General features: G+C 40.8%; 1 protein-coding gene across 2 annotated transcripts in view; it reads right to left on the reverse strand.

Annotated features, from left to right (window-relative positions):
* Positions 1-1,469: 1,469 nt before the first annotated feature.
* LOC120803132 (TLC domain-containing protein 3A-like) overlaps positions 1,470-15,612 on the reverse strand; it is a 28,116-nt gene continuing 13,973 nt past the window's right edge. For both annotated transcript variants that reach the window (XM_040151484.1, XM_040151485.1), the window contains exons 3-5: positions 14,184-14,403; positions 8,683-8,778; positions 1,470-4,932 (exon numbers count right to left, since the gene is read on the reverse strand). In XM_040151484.1, the coding sequence (XP_040007418.1) occupies positions 4,627-4,932; positions 8,683-8,778; positions 14,184-14,403 (622 nt within the window). In that variant the 3' untranslated portion in view covers positions 1,470-4,626. The remainder of the gene's footprint in view (positions 4,933-8,682; positions 8,779-14,183; positions 14,404-15,612) is intronic.

The following is a 15,612-nucleotide window of genomic DNA, read 5'->3' on the forward strand; positions in this document are numbered from 1 at the left end:
TGTATAAACTAATGAATGTACAAACTAACGCTATTTTGAAAACACGACGTTTTTCTTGGTGGCTGTTTTTGCCCTATGGTTTTATTTATACCAATACATATCTGGAGACAAGTGGATGTAAGAGGCTGAGGACAGTAAGAAACAGAGTGGGGGAGCTCAGCTGAGGGCAGAACAAAGAGCCTGGGATGTTTCCAATAACAGTGGCCTTGTCAACAAGGGACAAAAGAGGCCGGCACTCTCCAGGGCTCCAGCCAAACCAGACAAACAAGCTCATCATTCAGCAGCTCGTCTCTCCCTGCGCTCTCATCCTCAAGCTGTTGGTCAGCAAACAGACAGTCAGTCTACCAACAAGGAGACTCGTCACCTTTTCCATCTAATGCGGTTCCCACCAGACGTGGATGCAAATGTGTCTGCCATAGAGGGGTGCAGAAACTAACAACAAGAACCCCACACAGGGCCAATAAAACTACAGGACCCATGGTGCAACAGCATGCAGCATGTAGGCTATATGCTACATGCTACATCAAGACTGCTGGTCCTGTCAGCAGTCTTGATGCTTGAAAGCTGAAACATTTGACCTCTTTAAGGGGAAAATTTTCCTTTGAAACTCAAAAGAGCCCTCAAGTTACAGGGCTGTCACTTTTTATCAGAAACACAAGCTGTGTAGCTTTGAAAATGGGAAAAAAAAAAAAAAAAAACGGTAAATATTTAATCTGTAATGATCTGTCAGAATCTGAAATTCACAGAATAAAAAGTAAGGTCAACAGGCCATCATCAGGGGTGCTCCTAAAACTGTCACTTTGACCTCATCAGCAGTTTTTGTCCTGGTTGAAGCAAAACTAAGTAACTTAGGAAAGAAGAAACAACACAAGCTTCCTCATACAAATGAAGAGCTGAATTCATAAGCAATAAAAACCGCATCCTCGCTCAATTCAACACGCTCTCAGTATTTGCTTCTACAGCCTTACTTGGTCTGGTATGACCAGTAGTTTATGGCGTCACCTGTTAGCTGCTAACTTTATGACCTTTCTCTACTACTACTACTGTGACACTGTTTTAGCATTCACAGTGAGCCCACAATTGTTTTGTTTTTTAAACTCAGACTGGCCGCTGTTCAGCAAAAGTTACATTGGGTCGTTTTAACGCCACGTCAGTTCTAGGGTGACGTGTAGGACTGGTCTTGGAGGGTTGCGCTAAAACTGATTCAAAACGATTTTAAATGTTAGCTGCGCCCAATCCTAATTTTTTGAAAAAGTGACAGCCCTACCAAAGTCAGCATCCAAACAGCAAAACTACTTCCGATTTGTCAACTGAGCTGAAGTTGTAAAGGTGTCGGCGTAAACTACAAAAACTGATAATCATCATCAATATATACTTCTCATTTTTCAGTATGACATGAACTTGAATTAATAAAAGCACAGGTGAGGTAAATTTGAAAGACAGGCAAAAAAAAAAAAAAAGCGGTAAATATTTAATCTGTAATGATCTGTCAGAATCTGAAATTCACAGAATAAAAAGTAAGGTCAACAGGCCATCATCAGGGGTGCTCCTAAAACTGTCACTTTGACCTCATCAGCAGTTTTTGTCCTGGTTGAAGCAAAACTAAGTAACTTAGGAAAGAAGAAACAACACAAGCTTCCTCATACAAATGAAGAGCTGAATTCATAAGCAATAAAAACCGCATCCTCGCTCAATTCAACACGGTCTCAGTATTTGCTTCTACAGCCTTACTTGGTCTGGTATGACCAGTAGTTTATGGCGTCACCTGTTAGCTGCTAACTTTATGACCTCTCTCTACTACTACTACTACTGTGACACTGTTTTAGCATTCACAGTGAGCCCACAATTGTTTTGTTTTTTAAACTCAGACTGGCCGCTGTTCAGCAAAAGTTACATTGGGTCGTTTTAACGCCACGTCAGTTCTAGGGTGACGTGTAGGACTGGTCTTGGAGGGTTGCGCTAAAACGGATTCAAAACGATTTTAAATGTTAGCTGCGCCCAATCTTAATTTTTTGAAAAAGTGACAGCCCTACCAAAGTCAGCATCCAAACAGCAAAACTACTTCCGATTTGTCAACTGAGCTGAAGTTGTAAAGGTGTCGGCGTAAACTACAAAAACTGATAATCATCATCAATATATACTTCTCATTTTTCAGTATGACATGAACTTGAATTAATAAAAGCACAGGTGAGGTAAATTTGAAAGACAGGCAAAAAAAAAAAAAATTGTTCCATGCAATGCAACATTTGTGGTGTGGAGTCCCGGTATAAATCTATAGTGAAAATAAAGGGAGGGTCAAAAAAAATTTAAAAAGAACATACAGTAACATACTGAGGCGTGAATCAATTTGATATGGCTTGACATTAGTGTTGTATAGATGCATTGCAGCCTCGTTTGCATAGATGGCATTGGCTGGACATAAAAAACATGGCCATTAAGGCATTCTTACTCAGTTGGTTCAGTATAAAGCTTGAATGACCGAGAATATTATCCAAGGAGTTAAATTAACTCCTAGGGTCTTGATTGTGTAAGAAACAAACCCTGCAGAATTCTTTTGAAAATAATATCTTCTATTTATTACATAATTTGAAGAAATAATATTCTCAAGATGAAAAGATCAAAAGTGAATTCCTTTATGATGAATGTCTTTATGCAACTGTGAATCCAACAAAAAAATAGCTTTGCATGATAAAAAATGATCCTCTCGGGTCTAGTTACGATATCTAGATATAGGTTTAAGTTCTAAAAGTATTTTTTGTGATGGCATTAAATCATGATGGAAATATCTAAAAAACGTTGAGTATATACAGCCCTGTGTGAAGTGCTAAATGCAACACCTGATACACGAGTGCATATAAATCTCTGGACAGTTAATCGATGTCGCCTTGTTCCAGATCAGTTTCAGAAACAATCACTCCTGATAACCTCGATTTTTTTTGTGGCTAACCGCTCAGAAATTTCAGTCCCCCATGTGTTAAATCAAATTGCCCTCGGGCCACTGCTCGCCTTATTGCTCTGGCCTTGGCCCCCGACCTCATCCCACATTTGACATTGCCATGTCCCCATCCGCCCCCGCCGTGGTCCGACAGGCAGATCTGACTGACTTTTCATGGGAGAAAACAAATCTTCAATAGCCGTGACATTTGACTGGAAGTGACCGTCCCAGGCTGCCCTACGTTGACTCTGGCTGTCAGCATAGCAGCGTTCCTATGGCAGCTGCAATGCTCCCGTGTCATCTAGACAAAGACTGCGGATTCAAAAAAAGAATCTCTCAGTATCAAGACTCTTCTGCTCAGCAGAACTGGGTAAAAACCCTCATATACACACACGATACAGTATAACGCAGCAGAGATTCAAAAGCTGAACTTCACCAATCCTTGTACTCGGTTGTAGGTTGGTATAAATACACGATATTTGGTAACAGAGGGCCATATCTTATCCTATCGACGAGTTATGTGGTGCCTGGTCTGTATTTCTCTCAAGTTGTTTCCTTTGAGGTCTTGAGGGAGACAGCTCAGTGGCCAGCATGGATGTGTTTTACGCCAAGAACTTCTTGAAAAACGACTTAATTTTATGAAAATGAGGAATGGGTCCCTCACCAAAGACAATCTCTTGTTGGTGCCACCATTCTCCAGCTGCGACACCGGAGGACACTGCCAAAACTGAATTCCTGAAAAAAGTTAAACCTTGAATGGACACGGGCGCAGCATTAATTCATAGGGATACACTACACATACAGAGCTAGCTCCCCTGCTGAAGGGAAGGGGATGGCTACTGGACATAAAGGAACCAGGACCATAAATCTGTGCTGGATGTTACAGTGAGGAATGTGGGATTGTTGCTGCAGCTTTGCACACTGATGCCACGGTGGCATGCTGTATGGGTAACTACAAACAAAATGAACAGGGCGGAAAAGTCAGCACTTAACATTACATCACATTAACGGGTATTAACAAATGTAGCTGTTTTTAGCTCTCAAATGTGGATGAGTTGACATGTACTACTCACATTTTTTTTCCTGCTAAAACTGCCTGAATTTGCACCCAGCAATATTCCTAATCCTTCTTGTCAGTCCGATTAGTGAATGGATGGGAGAAGAAATGCAACTATGAGACACATTACAGAAAAACCATAAAAATAAATACAACCTGTTGTAACAGCCACACACTTACACACACACTGTAACAGACCTTCCAAATCAGCAGAGGCTGTAAACACAGTAGGATTAAGAGATAAGATAATGTCTAGAATCTCCTCTTCGGTTTCTGGTGCTTTTACTCCACGTTTTATTCTCAGTGAAGCAAGCATGACCTTTCTTCAGTGTTGAAAATGTAGACAGATGCAGGGTAGCAAGATCCAGGCTAGAGTCAAATCCAAAAACACCAAAATCATCAAACTTCAGTAGTAGAATTAGATCGGTGGAGAGGTCCACATAGGCAGCAGATTTGTAACAGAGGAATTAAAGTGTGCGGAAAATGCCCAGGAGTTGTGGGACAGAGCAGGCAGTCCTGGTGAACTACAGTACAATGGTAGGGTTTGAAATGTGTTAAGTCACTAGTGCCTTTGCAGAAGTAGTTGTGTTAGTAGCTGAGTGCGCGGCTTGAGCGAGCAATCGTGAACTGGACATCAATCATCCTTAGAATTGTCAGTGACATCGGCCGCAGGAGACGAGTCGGGCCTACGGCTACGCTTGTACAGACGGTAGCCCTTTCGGCAAAGCAGGACGAACCAGTACACCTGCGGTGCCAGGATGCATGAGTTACCCAGGTTGGCGGACAGCGGCAGGTAGAAGGGCACGCTGTAGAGCGGGATGCTGTAGTGGCGGCCGTACGTCCAGTACATGTAGGGGAAGAGGGCGATGCGGCACATAAAGAAGGTGAACAGTACCATACCGCCATTGGCCTTGTGTAGCCAGCAGTCTTGGAGGCCGAGCTGGTAGAGGAGAAAAAAAAATAAGAGGGAGGGACGGAGAGAGGATGGATGAAGAAAACTTTTTAAAGTAGCAATAGATGACACAATGAAATACAATTTTCCAAGTTCTAATCCTGTTTCCTAGTGTTAAATGTTCCGTCATCGCTTGGTTTTTGTTACATATATGTATAAAAAAAAAAAAAAAAAATCCCCCCCAAAAAAATCCAAATATTCCTCTCTTTTCGCTTTCGGGGAATTAAAATTTTTTCTATTTCTAATCCTGGCCTGATGCGTATACATAAATGTATCCAATCTAGCTAATGCTGCCCATCCTATAAAACCGTTTTTGGTTTTTTCACGGGTCAGAGTTGTGTGTGTTTGGATCTTAGTCAGCAAAAACTCTTTTACAAGAAGAGCGTGGCGGTGCTCTAATATATTAATTCCTCTATCATCCTCCCTCTAAAACAGGGGTGAGGAGGTGTGGGTGGAGGCCGAAATTCCACTACAGCTCCAGATCACTCCATATTTACTAAACTACCCCCCATAAAATCTGATGGATTTGATTTCAAATCCATTTTATAATTATACAAAATAGATCACATTACAGCAGAAAAAGATGCCCTAACTGCAGTTTCACTGTGATTTTTATCTATAAAAGTAGCTTTCATTTATCATAAAATCCACACCAGTGGTTTCCAAAGAAGAGACTGCCAAGGGTCCTTGGGATAGCTTCAAGAGCTCCCAAGTAGTGATTCAGTTTGTAACAGTTGTTATTTAAAATGTGCTTGTTAAAAAACTGCAAGTCAGAGATTAGGGTTGGACTCCGGGTATTCCACACCTTAGCTCTCCCTGCTGACATCCCACCAGGAGTCTCTTACAAGAGTGCTAATTGCCTGCCTCTTGGGATGCTACTGTCAGTTGGACAGGCTGTTGGTCACTTGGTCCGTGGTGAAATAATATCGGCCCATGGAAACCTGGTACAGACACTGATGTTCCCCGGAGGATCACCCGACTTTTCATCTGCCACCACCAACAGGTCAAAATATCCACCTAACTCTAACTCTTCATATACCTGACAAGACAACTTTAGCCAACTCTGACATGCAAATATACACCTTTGACCAATGACCAAAGGAGTCTCGACAGATTCGTTTCACTGTGTCACTTCCTGGGGTGACTGGGCTTTTTTGTTTACTGTACACACTAAACCCTACATGCTAACATTTGCATGCTAACATGCTAAAACCTGCTAACATGATAAAAGTTAAGTATATGTTAGTCAGCTAAACCTGATTCAAGGTACAGCCTCGTGATATCATTTAAAAATCACATTTTAATATTTTCCTATTGTTTTCTTTTATTTTTTTTTTAATGAATTGTAAAATTGTAATGAAAAGTAAATTGTGAAATTTCTGGGGTTTGAATGTTGTTTGTACCTCTTCGCCATTCATTACAACAGACCATCTTCTTATCTCTGACGCGAAAGACTGGGAGGACCCCTTTCTACACAACAGAAATCAATAGGAATCAAAACTGCTGTTGGGGGCAGTGAAAATGTCGGACAGAGTTTCTGTTAGTGCTGATCGAGTCCAGAGGAGGGCAGTGTTTTTAAAGACAGAGGAGAGGAATGAGGCTTTGCTTTGCTCTTTTTTCCTCTGCCGACACCAGATGTCAGCAAAGACCTTGAAGCCCACGGTCTGCTGATTTCACTGGGATACACGGTAAGGCTCTTCTATTCTTAGATTACTGCTTTTTTAAGACACATTGCCTTTGACTATACAACACATATGAGCTTGTCTTAAGTGTAAGATGTAATGCCCACTGTAATGAAGGCATTAAATCTAGTGGATGGGTTAAGAGCCAGGGAGAGGGAACACTGCTTCTTAGCTGAATGCTACTGACTAATGTTTGCTCTTGTTTCTTTTTTTTTTTTTATTTCTTTTTTTTTTCTCCTGGGGTGAGCCATGCACCTTAATTATTGATGGTACAGTGACAAGCAAGCTCTCAAATGAAAGGGCGATACTCAGGTTTTTGATCATGAAAGGCACCGCTTTTATCACCTGAGCACAAACTGTAAAACAACAAGGATGAATGATTTTTTTTGGTGCCGGGGGCAAGAGTTATAACCCTGATCGAAGATGGCTTAAGTTATACATACATTCAAAACTGAGGCCTTTATTTATACCATGAACGGTATTAATTATCCCCATAAGTGGTTCAACCCATTTAATTGAAAAATTTTTAGTAGAAGTAGTAGAGTGGTAGATTAATTAATCAAGGGAAGCACTTGCTTTGCATATGGCACTCATGTAATCACAGAGCCATTTTGCATATATACCCTATTTGATGTGTTTTTGACCGCGGTATATTTTGCGCAGGTTATTCTACTTATAGCACATTATTAGAGGTGTTTGTTTTTTTCCGGTGAAAGTTTCCATTTTCATGGCAACAACATATACAGTAGGCCCACTCCGGTACACGTTTTTCTGCATTGCTTGAATAACAGCGCTGCCAGCATGCACGGAGAGCAAGTGAACACTTTTAAGCGTTCCCCAACTGTACTAAACTGTGGACACCTTGTGATTCAAAAACACTGTGCTGTCACAGCACGGGTTCAGTCTGACGCTTTCTTGCAACGGATGTCGCATAGGAGTAAGAGTTAGCATGGAGCACAGGAACCAGGGACACGTGAATGGCACGTGGCAGATTTAACGCTCAAAATTCTTAGTAATTCCTTTGTTTCAGAAAGAAGTAGACAAAAGCAGCTTCTCATTTCTGGCCTGCGACTGTTATTTTTGTCGACTGAAATGACAACTGCAACAAATTTAAATAGCTGTAGCTAGCTAGCTAATCGAGCCAATGTTAACTCCATGATTTGGTTGAAAATGGCCTTGAGTGTGATGGCTACATGGATGGTATTGTGCTGAAAGACCGAGGCTGTAGCTAACAGGACATATTTCTGAACATTAAACATTACAGTGTATCCCTTTGCAAAGTCTTTTAGAATGAGGACTAACCAATGTGTTTGGAGAATCTAATGCTATCAAGGATAACAAGTTTGGCTGGGGTTGCTGTGTGATGTAAATTTCCCCAAATGCAGCAGAATAGAGCTAGCCTACTAGGCCTTTGCACGGTGGGGAAATACCATTCAGTAAATGTGCTAGCCATGAAAAGGGTATTTTTTAGTGGAACCCTTTATCCCACAAACCAATGTAGCTAATGATAGCGTATGCTCATTGGGCTTGGTGGTAAAGTTCGGTGACTACTGTAGGTAGCAAGCTAGTAAGCCAAACATGCTTAAGTTTCCAGCTTACATTAGGGCAGACCAGTACACACAGTGAAATCTATTCCTTACGCTTTGGCTCTTGCGTTTTTGATTTTGATTTTTGGCTATGGAAAGACGATTTCTTCTAAAGTCTTTATACAGCTCTTTAAGTATCACTCTTATTACAGCCCCATGCACACTGCTTCGTCATGCGGAAACATTCAAAGCTCAACAGGTCCGCTGTGCCTGGTTATGGTCGCTAGGCTATGATAGGAAAATCACTGCTCGTTTAGTAAATTATTACACAACTTGTTTTTGTGGTACCTGACCCATCCGACAAGGTTTCATGGTATTTCTACTGTCATTATAATCTCATATTGTTTACTCTACACATTCTCAAAACCTTTAGCTTGGAATATTTTAAATAAAGAGGCACTGAATTAGAGACCGATGCATGACTTTGCAGTTTGAGTCTGGTGAAGGCACACGCGTATTTGCTGTCTCACCTGGATGAGTATCTTCCCCAGTGAGACAAAGGGAGTGCTGAGCTCTGTTAGGAACAAGCAGCCAATGAAGAAGTCCCCCTGGTCCTTTCTGAAGAACTGAAGAACAGACAAACAGAGCGCACACAGGGTGAGCAAACAAACATAAGCATGGAAACAAACACAGCTGACATTCAAGGACAACTTCTGGAACAGTCTGGACCTGGAACAGTAAATGAGGCTTCGAAAGACATGGAAAAACATCAGGTTTTAAACACGTGCTTCTAAACGTTAATTCTGATTAAGCCAACTCATTATATACATTTTTATCTTTAAATTTGAGCAAAATACTAAATATTTTATTCCATACATCAAACACTTCAGGGGGAAAAAAAACCTGTGAAACGGTCCTTCGTCCACCATGTCTTACTCAAACTCTCCACTGAAACCCAGACATCAGGCTGCTATATGCTTCACATGGCTGTTAGTCCTTTGTGTAGCCAATTTGAGATAGTTTTATTAAAAAAAAAAAAAAAAAAAAAGCATAACCTGAATTAAAGCTTTCCTTCAATAGCTCTGTGTAGTATCTTCTATAGTGTCCTATAAATGTTTTATTTTATGTTTTTTTTTTTGCTCTTGCATTCTGTGTTAGTGTGGGTTTCTTTAATCAAAACTGCAAAAACAACTTCTGATCGATGTACAGGTTTGGTAAAAAAAAAAAAAAAAAAGCAGCACAGAAAAAACATGGGTCGTGTAAGCCAAGGGTGGTGGATGGGCACAAAAATTGTTTGACTTCTCCCGCCAGCAGTGTACAGCTGTGAAAGCCAGGCTGAAACTGCTCCTCCTCCCAAAATGACATGATCTAGTCTCAAAGAGACCAAAACTAAAGGTGCTTTTTGGGCTGTTCTGAGCAAATTTATCACCAGGAGGTTTCCCTCAAACTGTCAGTGTAAACACCAGTGATAAGCTTGGGAAATTTAAACGACAACACAGTTTGTGGTTTGAGGTCTAATGTTTCACTTGAACACATGATGGACAACTAACAAATAGTATGCTAGGTTAAAGATTAATATATTCATCAATGTTACATTTATTTCTAAGTCCTGGTTACTCACAATGGATGGATGGATGGATGGATGGATATAGATTAGATAGAGTGCTTTATCCAAAATTTAATCCAAAAGGAACTTTGCAGATTTTTTTTTCTTTTTTATCCAGTCTGCTAACAAGAACAAACGGTAGTGTTTATGCTGGAATAACGCCCTTTACAGTCTGCAGTGGCTTTGTTACTGGTCCAATTCAAGTGATATATTTATGATGATAACGACAAAAATACAGTGACCTGGTAGACCTGATGTGGTCATGTGATATATACCAACTTTATGAGTTGAGGAGGACTCTCTGAACAAAACAAACACGTGATTCGGATATTGAAGGCTACGAAGAATACCTCAGTTTTGTCCTCACAATTTGGGGGAAAAGAATGCTGCATTAGGGAGAGCCTTTGTTCGGGTCTGTTACGATTATGTGGTCCAGACATACAGAGTTGGGAGTATCAAGATCCACGACGGCGATCTTGCTGCATCAACACCAATCCTTGCTGTTCGGCTCAGACCATCCTTGTCTAACATTAAAACAGAGCTCCATGCTAGAGACTCTTTGTAAGTATGCATTTTTAAATGAATACCCTCAAGATTCAACCGACGTTTGGTAATCCCTCTAGCAAGGATGAAAGTGCCAATATGTACTGTACTCTACTTTAGCGGTTGTGGACAGCAACCACCTGTCCACATGCAGTGATGCACTTAACATGTTTCAATCGTAAATTAGATTTAGATGGATTAAATTTAAGACTGGCACCCAGAGACTGTTGAGTAAAATGCTTTAGCTGATATTTTTAAGATAATCTCTATGTTTTTTGTACAGGGACACAACCACAGAGGCAGATATCTTGCTGTATCCCAACTTCAAGATGGCAAAAAAAGGCAGGGAGAGGCTGGCTAGGGCAGAGGAGAGAGTGATGTCCTGTACATAAGTAATGAATGAAGCTTTCAAATATTGACTTGTGGCACAGGGCTGTCTGGTTAGAGAGGCCATCCTAGAATAGGTGAGTCAGCCTAGATGGATAAAGAGACTCAGACAAAAGGCAAGCACTGTCTGGTAGCCTAGCTTGCTCTGTGCGGATGATGAATAAAGCATGACCGGCTCCAGACGTGGCCTTCCCATCTGCCCACGACAGAATGACTGAGACCACAGAGGGGAACCTTACACCACGCCTAACAAACTACCTGGCTACTTCACCCCACTCCCACCTGCCACAGTTTGTGTGAGTGTGTGTGTGTGTGTGTGTGTGTGTGTGTGTGTGTGTGTGTGTGTGTGTGTGTGTGTTACCTTTATAGTAATGTATGTGTATATCTGTTTGAGATGCTGTACAAGACATAATTTAAACTTTACCCTGCCCATATTTTCATCTCAAACAGATATCAATCATCAACATACAATACTAAAAAACTCTTGCCTCTGTCTGCCTCCGCAGTTTTCAACCTGAATCCCATAACTGCAATGTGAGACATATCTGATATATATATCTGATATAAAGAGTAAAAAATTGACCTGAGTTGTGAGCCACAACACACTATTCTCATGCAAACCTCAGTTTTCCTGCAGCCACTGAGAACGATAGGTGTATTTGTGGTTGCTTGTGTCTGATGTCTATCATCTGTTGAAGTATTTATTTGAATTTTCTACAACAAAAAGTAGCACGTGTACAAATTAGATTAATTTAACAGAAAAGAATCATGGTTGGCCACCAGCTAAAAGGTTGAAATTAAACTTCACACCAATGTCATGTATCACTACACACTGTCCATCTGTAAACACCCAGCAATCTTGGGTAGATGTTGATGCAACACCTTGCACCATCAATAAAAACCTGTATATAGAGCTAGAATATAATGAGCAGGTGGTGAGAGCAGACTAATTACAATAGTCCAGACATGCTTCTCGCCAGCCACATCCCACTTCTCCCCCAGCTCCCCTTGGTGTATCCTGAAGTATTCCCAGTTCAGATGCGACATGTCATCCCTCAGGTGTTCTAGGTCTGCCCTTGAGTCATCCCACTGGCTGTACTTGCCCACAATACCTTGCACAAGGCGGCCACCAAAAGGGATCCTGATGTAATACCCGATCTGACGGATTCAATCGGTGGATCCCTTCTTGTGACCATAATTTAGGGTTGGGTAGACAGGTTAACTAACTAGTTTATCAATAGCTTAATCCTCAGACTCATTTGCCAACTTACTGTATGATTATCATTAACCTACCTTTTTATGCTGACACAATAGGCCTTCTTTACAGCAGAAAATGTGACTTTTAATAACAGGAAAAGTACAAGTGGAAGTTATATTGTTACCAATGGCTCACTTTAGGTATCCCAGTGAGTCCGGTAAGTGGATGAGCATGCACAATACCCGGACCATTAAATTGGCATATCTAAATGGAATTTGGATATCAATTAATGTTATTAATTACAGCTGTTTTCCCACAATGACATGCCCAAGGAACTACAGTGAACAAAGCCAACTGTTAACAGTAATCAAATAATCGACATCATCTACTCCTAAAGGTTCAGTCTTTACCTCCCCCTGCACATCACTGTCCTTTACCAGTTTGCTGGATAAGTCTGGACCAGCTCATGCATTACCCAGGCAAGTCAGAGTGGCATGAAGCTGATGAGTGAGGGAACAGGAGGAGAAACAGAGGGAGGGGTGGTGAGCTTAGAGAAAAGACAGGATGACTGCAGCTGGAGCTGAATAATGCAGGGTAATGTTATCTCATATTGCCGCTGACTGCCACTACAAACAAAGGGCCGGGTTTCCACTGCACCTGGCCTGCTAACCTGGGATACTACTTGCAAAGAAGAGTGGCTATTTTACATGTTTCTGTAAACTTCACAGGATATAAATACTATAATGAACGGGTTGAAGGCGGTCTGAAACAAGCTCATGAATAACCTGATGATGATAAAAATACTCATATATATTCTAGAGAAAACCGAAGGTTCCGAGTAAATTTCTGTACAGGACATCAAAGAAAGTAATTAATCAGACCATGGAGCCCTTGTACAAACTTCCTCACATGCTTTTACAGGAATTCCCTTTGCTGTTTGAAATGTGTGACAGTGAAATCTGGTTTAAGAGTTCAGTAGGCCTCCAATTTGCCAGTCATTCCTGCACTAAAAGTTTTCATAGTCCACAGTACCTCTGTCTTCTTTTGTTACGTGCTTCCTCCTTTGCCCTCACTTAACAACTAACTGCTTATTCATCCTTTCAAATCATTTTTTCTGAGCTTTAATGCTTCCATGTACATTGAGAGCTTCTTGACATTCCACTAACACTTGTATCTCCGCAGAAAAGAACCTGCACCTTTCATTCTCTCTTCCTGTACATTCTTTTTGCACAAGTCCCTTTACAACACTTACAATACAAGGATGTAAAAGAAAACAAAGAATAATTTGTTGCTATTTGTTCAAAGACAGAAATCAAAATTACTAGCTTACCATTCTCTTTCCTTTCCTGCTATTTACTCCTTCGAGGCCTGAACACTTGTTAGTCCTCTGAACTGCCAGTGTTGGACTGTATCATTTCCTCCCATGGACCACACAGTAAATCAGCGAAGTAGTCATTTTTATTGCTTAAAAATGATCACTTTGAGTTTGACCAAGAGTTCAGTTTTCGAGTGCTAGGATTCAGTCGAAAAATGTGCAATAGCTCATCAGTGTCATCCAACTCTTATATGACCAAGCACCGTCCTTGTGGTACAAAGTCAATGATGATTCAGTATAGTCAGTTCAGTTTGATTATTGAATATTTTGTGTTAAAGATTTGTTTGTACATGTACTGGACACCTCTAATTAGTAACATCTATAACCCAATAGCATCTTCAAACCATGTGTACTCAGTCTTGTTGAGATCATTTGGTTGTGTATAGCAATCCTAAATTATTGTATACATAACACTGCAGTGAGATGACAGATGTTTTGGGGACCGGTGGATTAATATAGTAATGCACTTCATTTTATGTATATTTGACATTACTGCAAACCATTTTCCAAAGCATAACAGTCATATAATTTAGATATAGTGCATTTCCCTACATTCCAGGCAACCTCCAGATATCTAAACCTATTTCAATATAGGCTGAAACCTGACTTGCAGAGACATGAAAATGACTTGATAGGTAAACCCATAACAGATAAAATAACCCCTTAAATAAATTATATTCACAAAAATGGTAAACTGGTGACACTGTCAAACACTTGAACAACCCCCTGAGATCCATGACAGTTGTGGTAAACAGCCAGAAATCCCAAATTGTTGACGAAGATTGTGATATGTGATGCTAATCATTTTAGCTCCAGTACTGCATGAGAGGGATTCCTGCCACCAGCTGATTCAGCAAGCTAGTGATCCATCATTACCAGTACTGCCTACATTTATTTAGTTCTCATCTTCATTGTCACTCACCAGTGTGACAGGCAGCAGGATGGTGAGCAGGGCGATGTGATGCAGCACCAGCAGGAACTCTCTGCGGACGAAGGAGTTCGCGGTCCTCAATGAATGCTGCTTGTAGTCCTCGTGCCCTTTGACGCGGAAGCGATAGTAGTGACTGAGGTACATGGCGAAGATGTCGTATGTCATGTAGGGCACACCGTACCAGATGACAAAGTAGGTGGCCAGCCAGTGCCTGGAGAAGAAAAAACAAAATATATGTAAATACTCTACATCTGTACATTTATGTATTTTATGCAAGGTAAGCAGGATATATGGGTAAAGCATGCAAGATGGCTCTGAACTACACATTTATTTAGAATGGTCTGGACCCAGTTGGATCTTCATCAGGTGAAAATGCTTAAAAAGATAATCCTAATGCAAAACAAATGCTGATTACACGAACATAACATCGATATAGCAAAACCAGAGATGATGATGTAAATATATATTCCACTAGCCATGAAAGAAGACTAAGGGTCTACAGCCGTGCTAGTGCCTCTGTGAGGAATGCCAGTATGCTAACATGCTTGCACTGGCCATGTTAACGTGCTGATGTTTCACTGGTAAAATATTTACTTTGAACCACCTCAGTTAAGCTTGCTATCATGCTAACATTTGATAATTAGCACTAGACAGAGGGCAGCAGTGGCTATTAGGGATGTCATTAGTTTTGCGTAAATTTGGTCATAAATTCCAAAGTGTTGGACAAATTTCAAATCTGACCTGATGAAGGCATTAGAGAAACAGTCAAACCAAAGTTATTACAAATTCATCCGAAGGGAACATGAATATCTGTACCAGATTTCATTCAATAAATCCCAAAGTTGCTAAGACATTTCACTAAATATCACAAATGCCACCCTCGTGGTGGCGCAAAAGGAAACGTCAGGGGATCATGGGATCAGGGACTATGAATGTCTGTACATAATTTCATGAAAATCCATCAAATAGTTGTTGAGATATTTCAGTCTGGACCAAAATGGTGAACTGACCAACTGACTGACCCACCAACATACACTGCAACCCAATCCAACAATCCAACCATCCTACTCACCCTGGGTGGCAAAACATACAAATGTACAATGAAAACTCAAGCAACAGTACATCAATACCAAAGTGGGAGTTCAGGGACAAAACAACGCTGGATTCATCAAAAATATCTCAAACATATCAAATGTACCCAAAAGATTTGTGAGTTACGTGAACAGAGAAGCTGTATTCACTCCTTGGACAAATGTCGCCTGGTTGCAGAGTTTTTCAGAGTACCAAGACGTCTGGAGTTCTGCCTAAGTTACATGGGCATCAAGCACGTTAGATCCCCAAGAAAAGGAGGGAACATTAATCCCTTTTTCTCCAAAGGGAGAGTCTTTACATCTCTACACGATTTTGACACCAAGGTCTG

Source organism: Xiphias gladius, chromosome 17, assembly GCF_016859285.1.
Source record: "Xiphias gladius isolate SHS-SW01 ecotype Sanya breed wild chromosome 17, ASM1685928v1, whole genome shotgun sequence".
NCBI lineage: Eukaryota > Metazoa > Chordata > Actinopteri > Istiophoriformes > Xiphiidae > Xiphias > Xiphias gladius.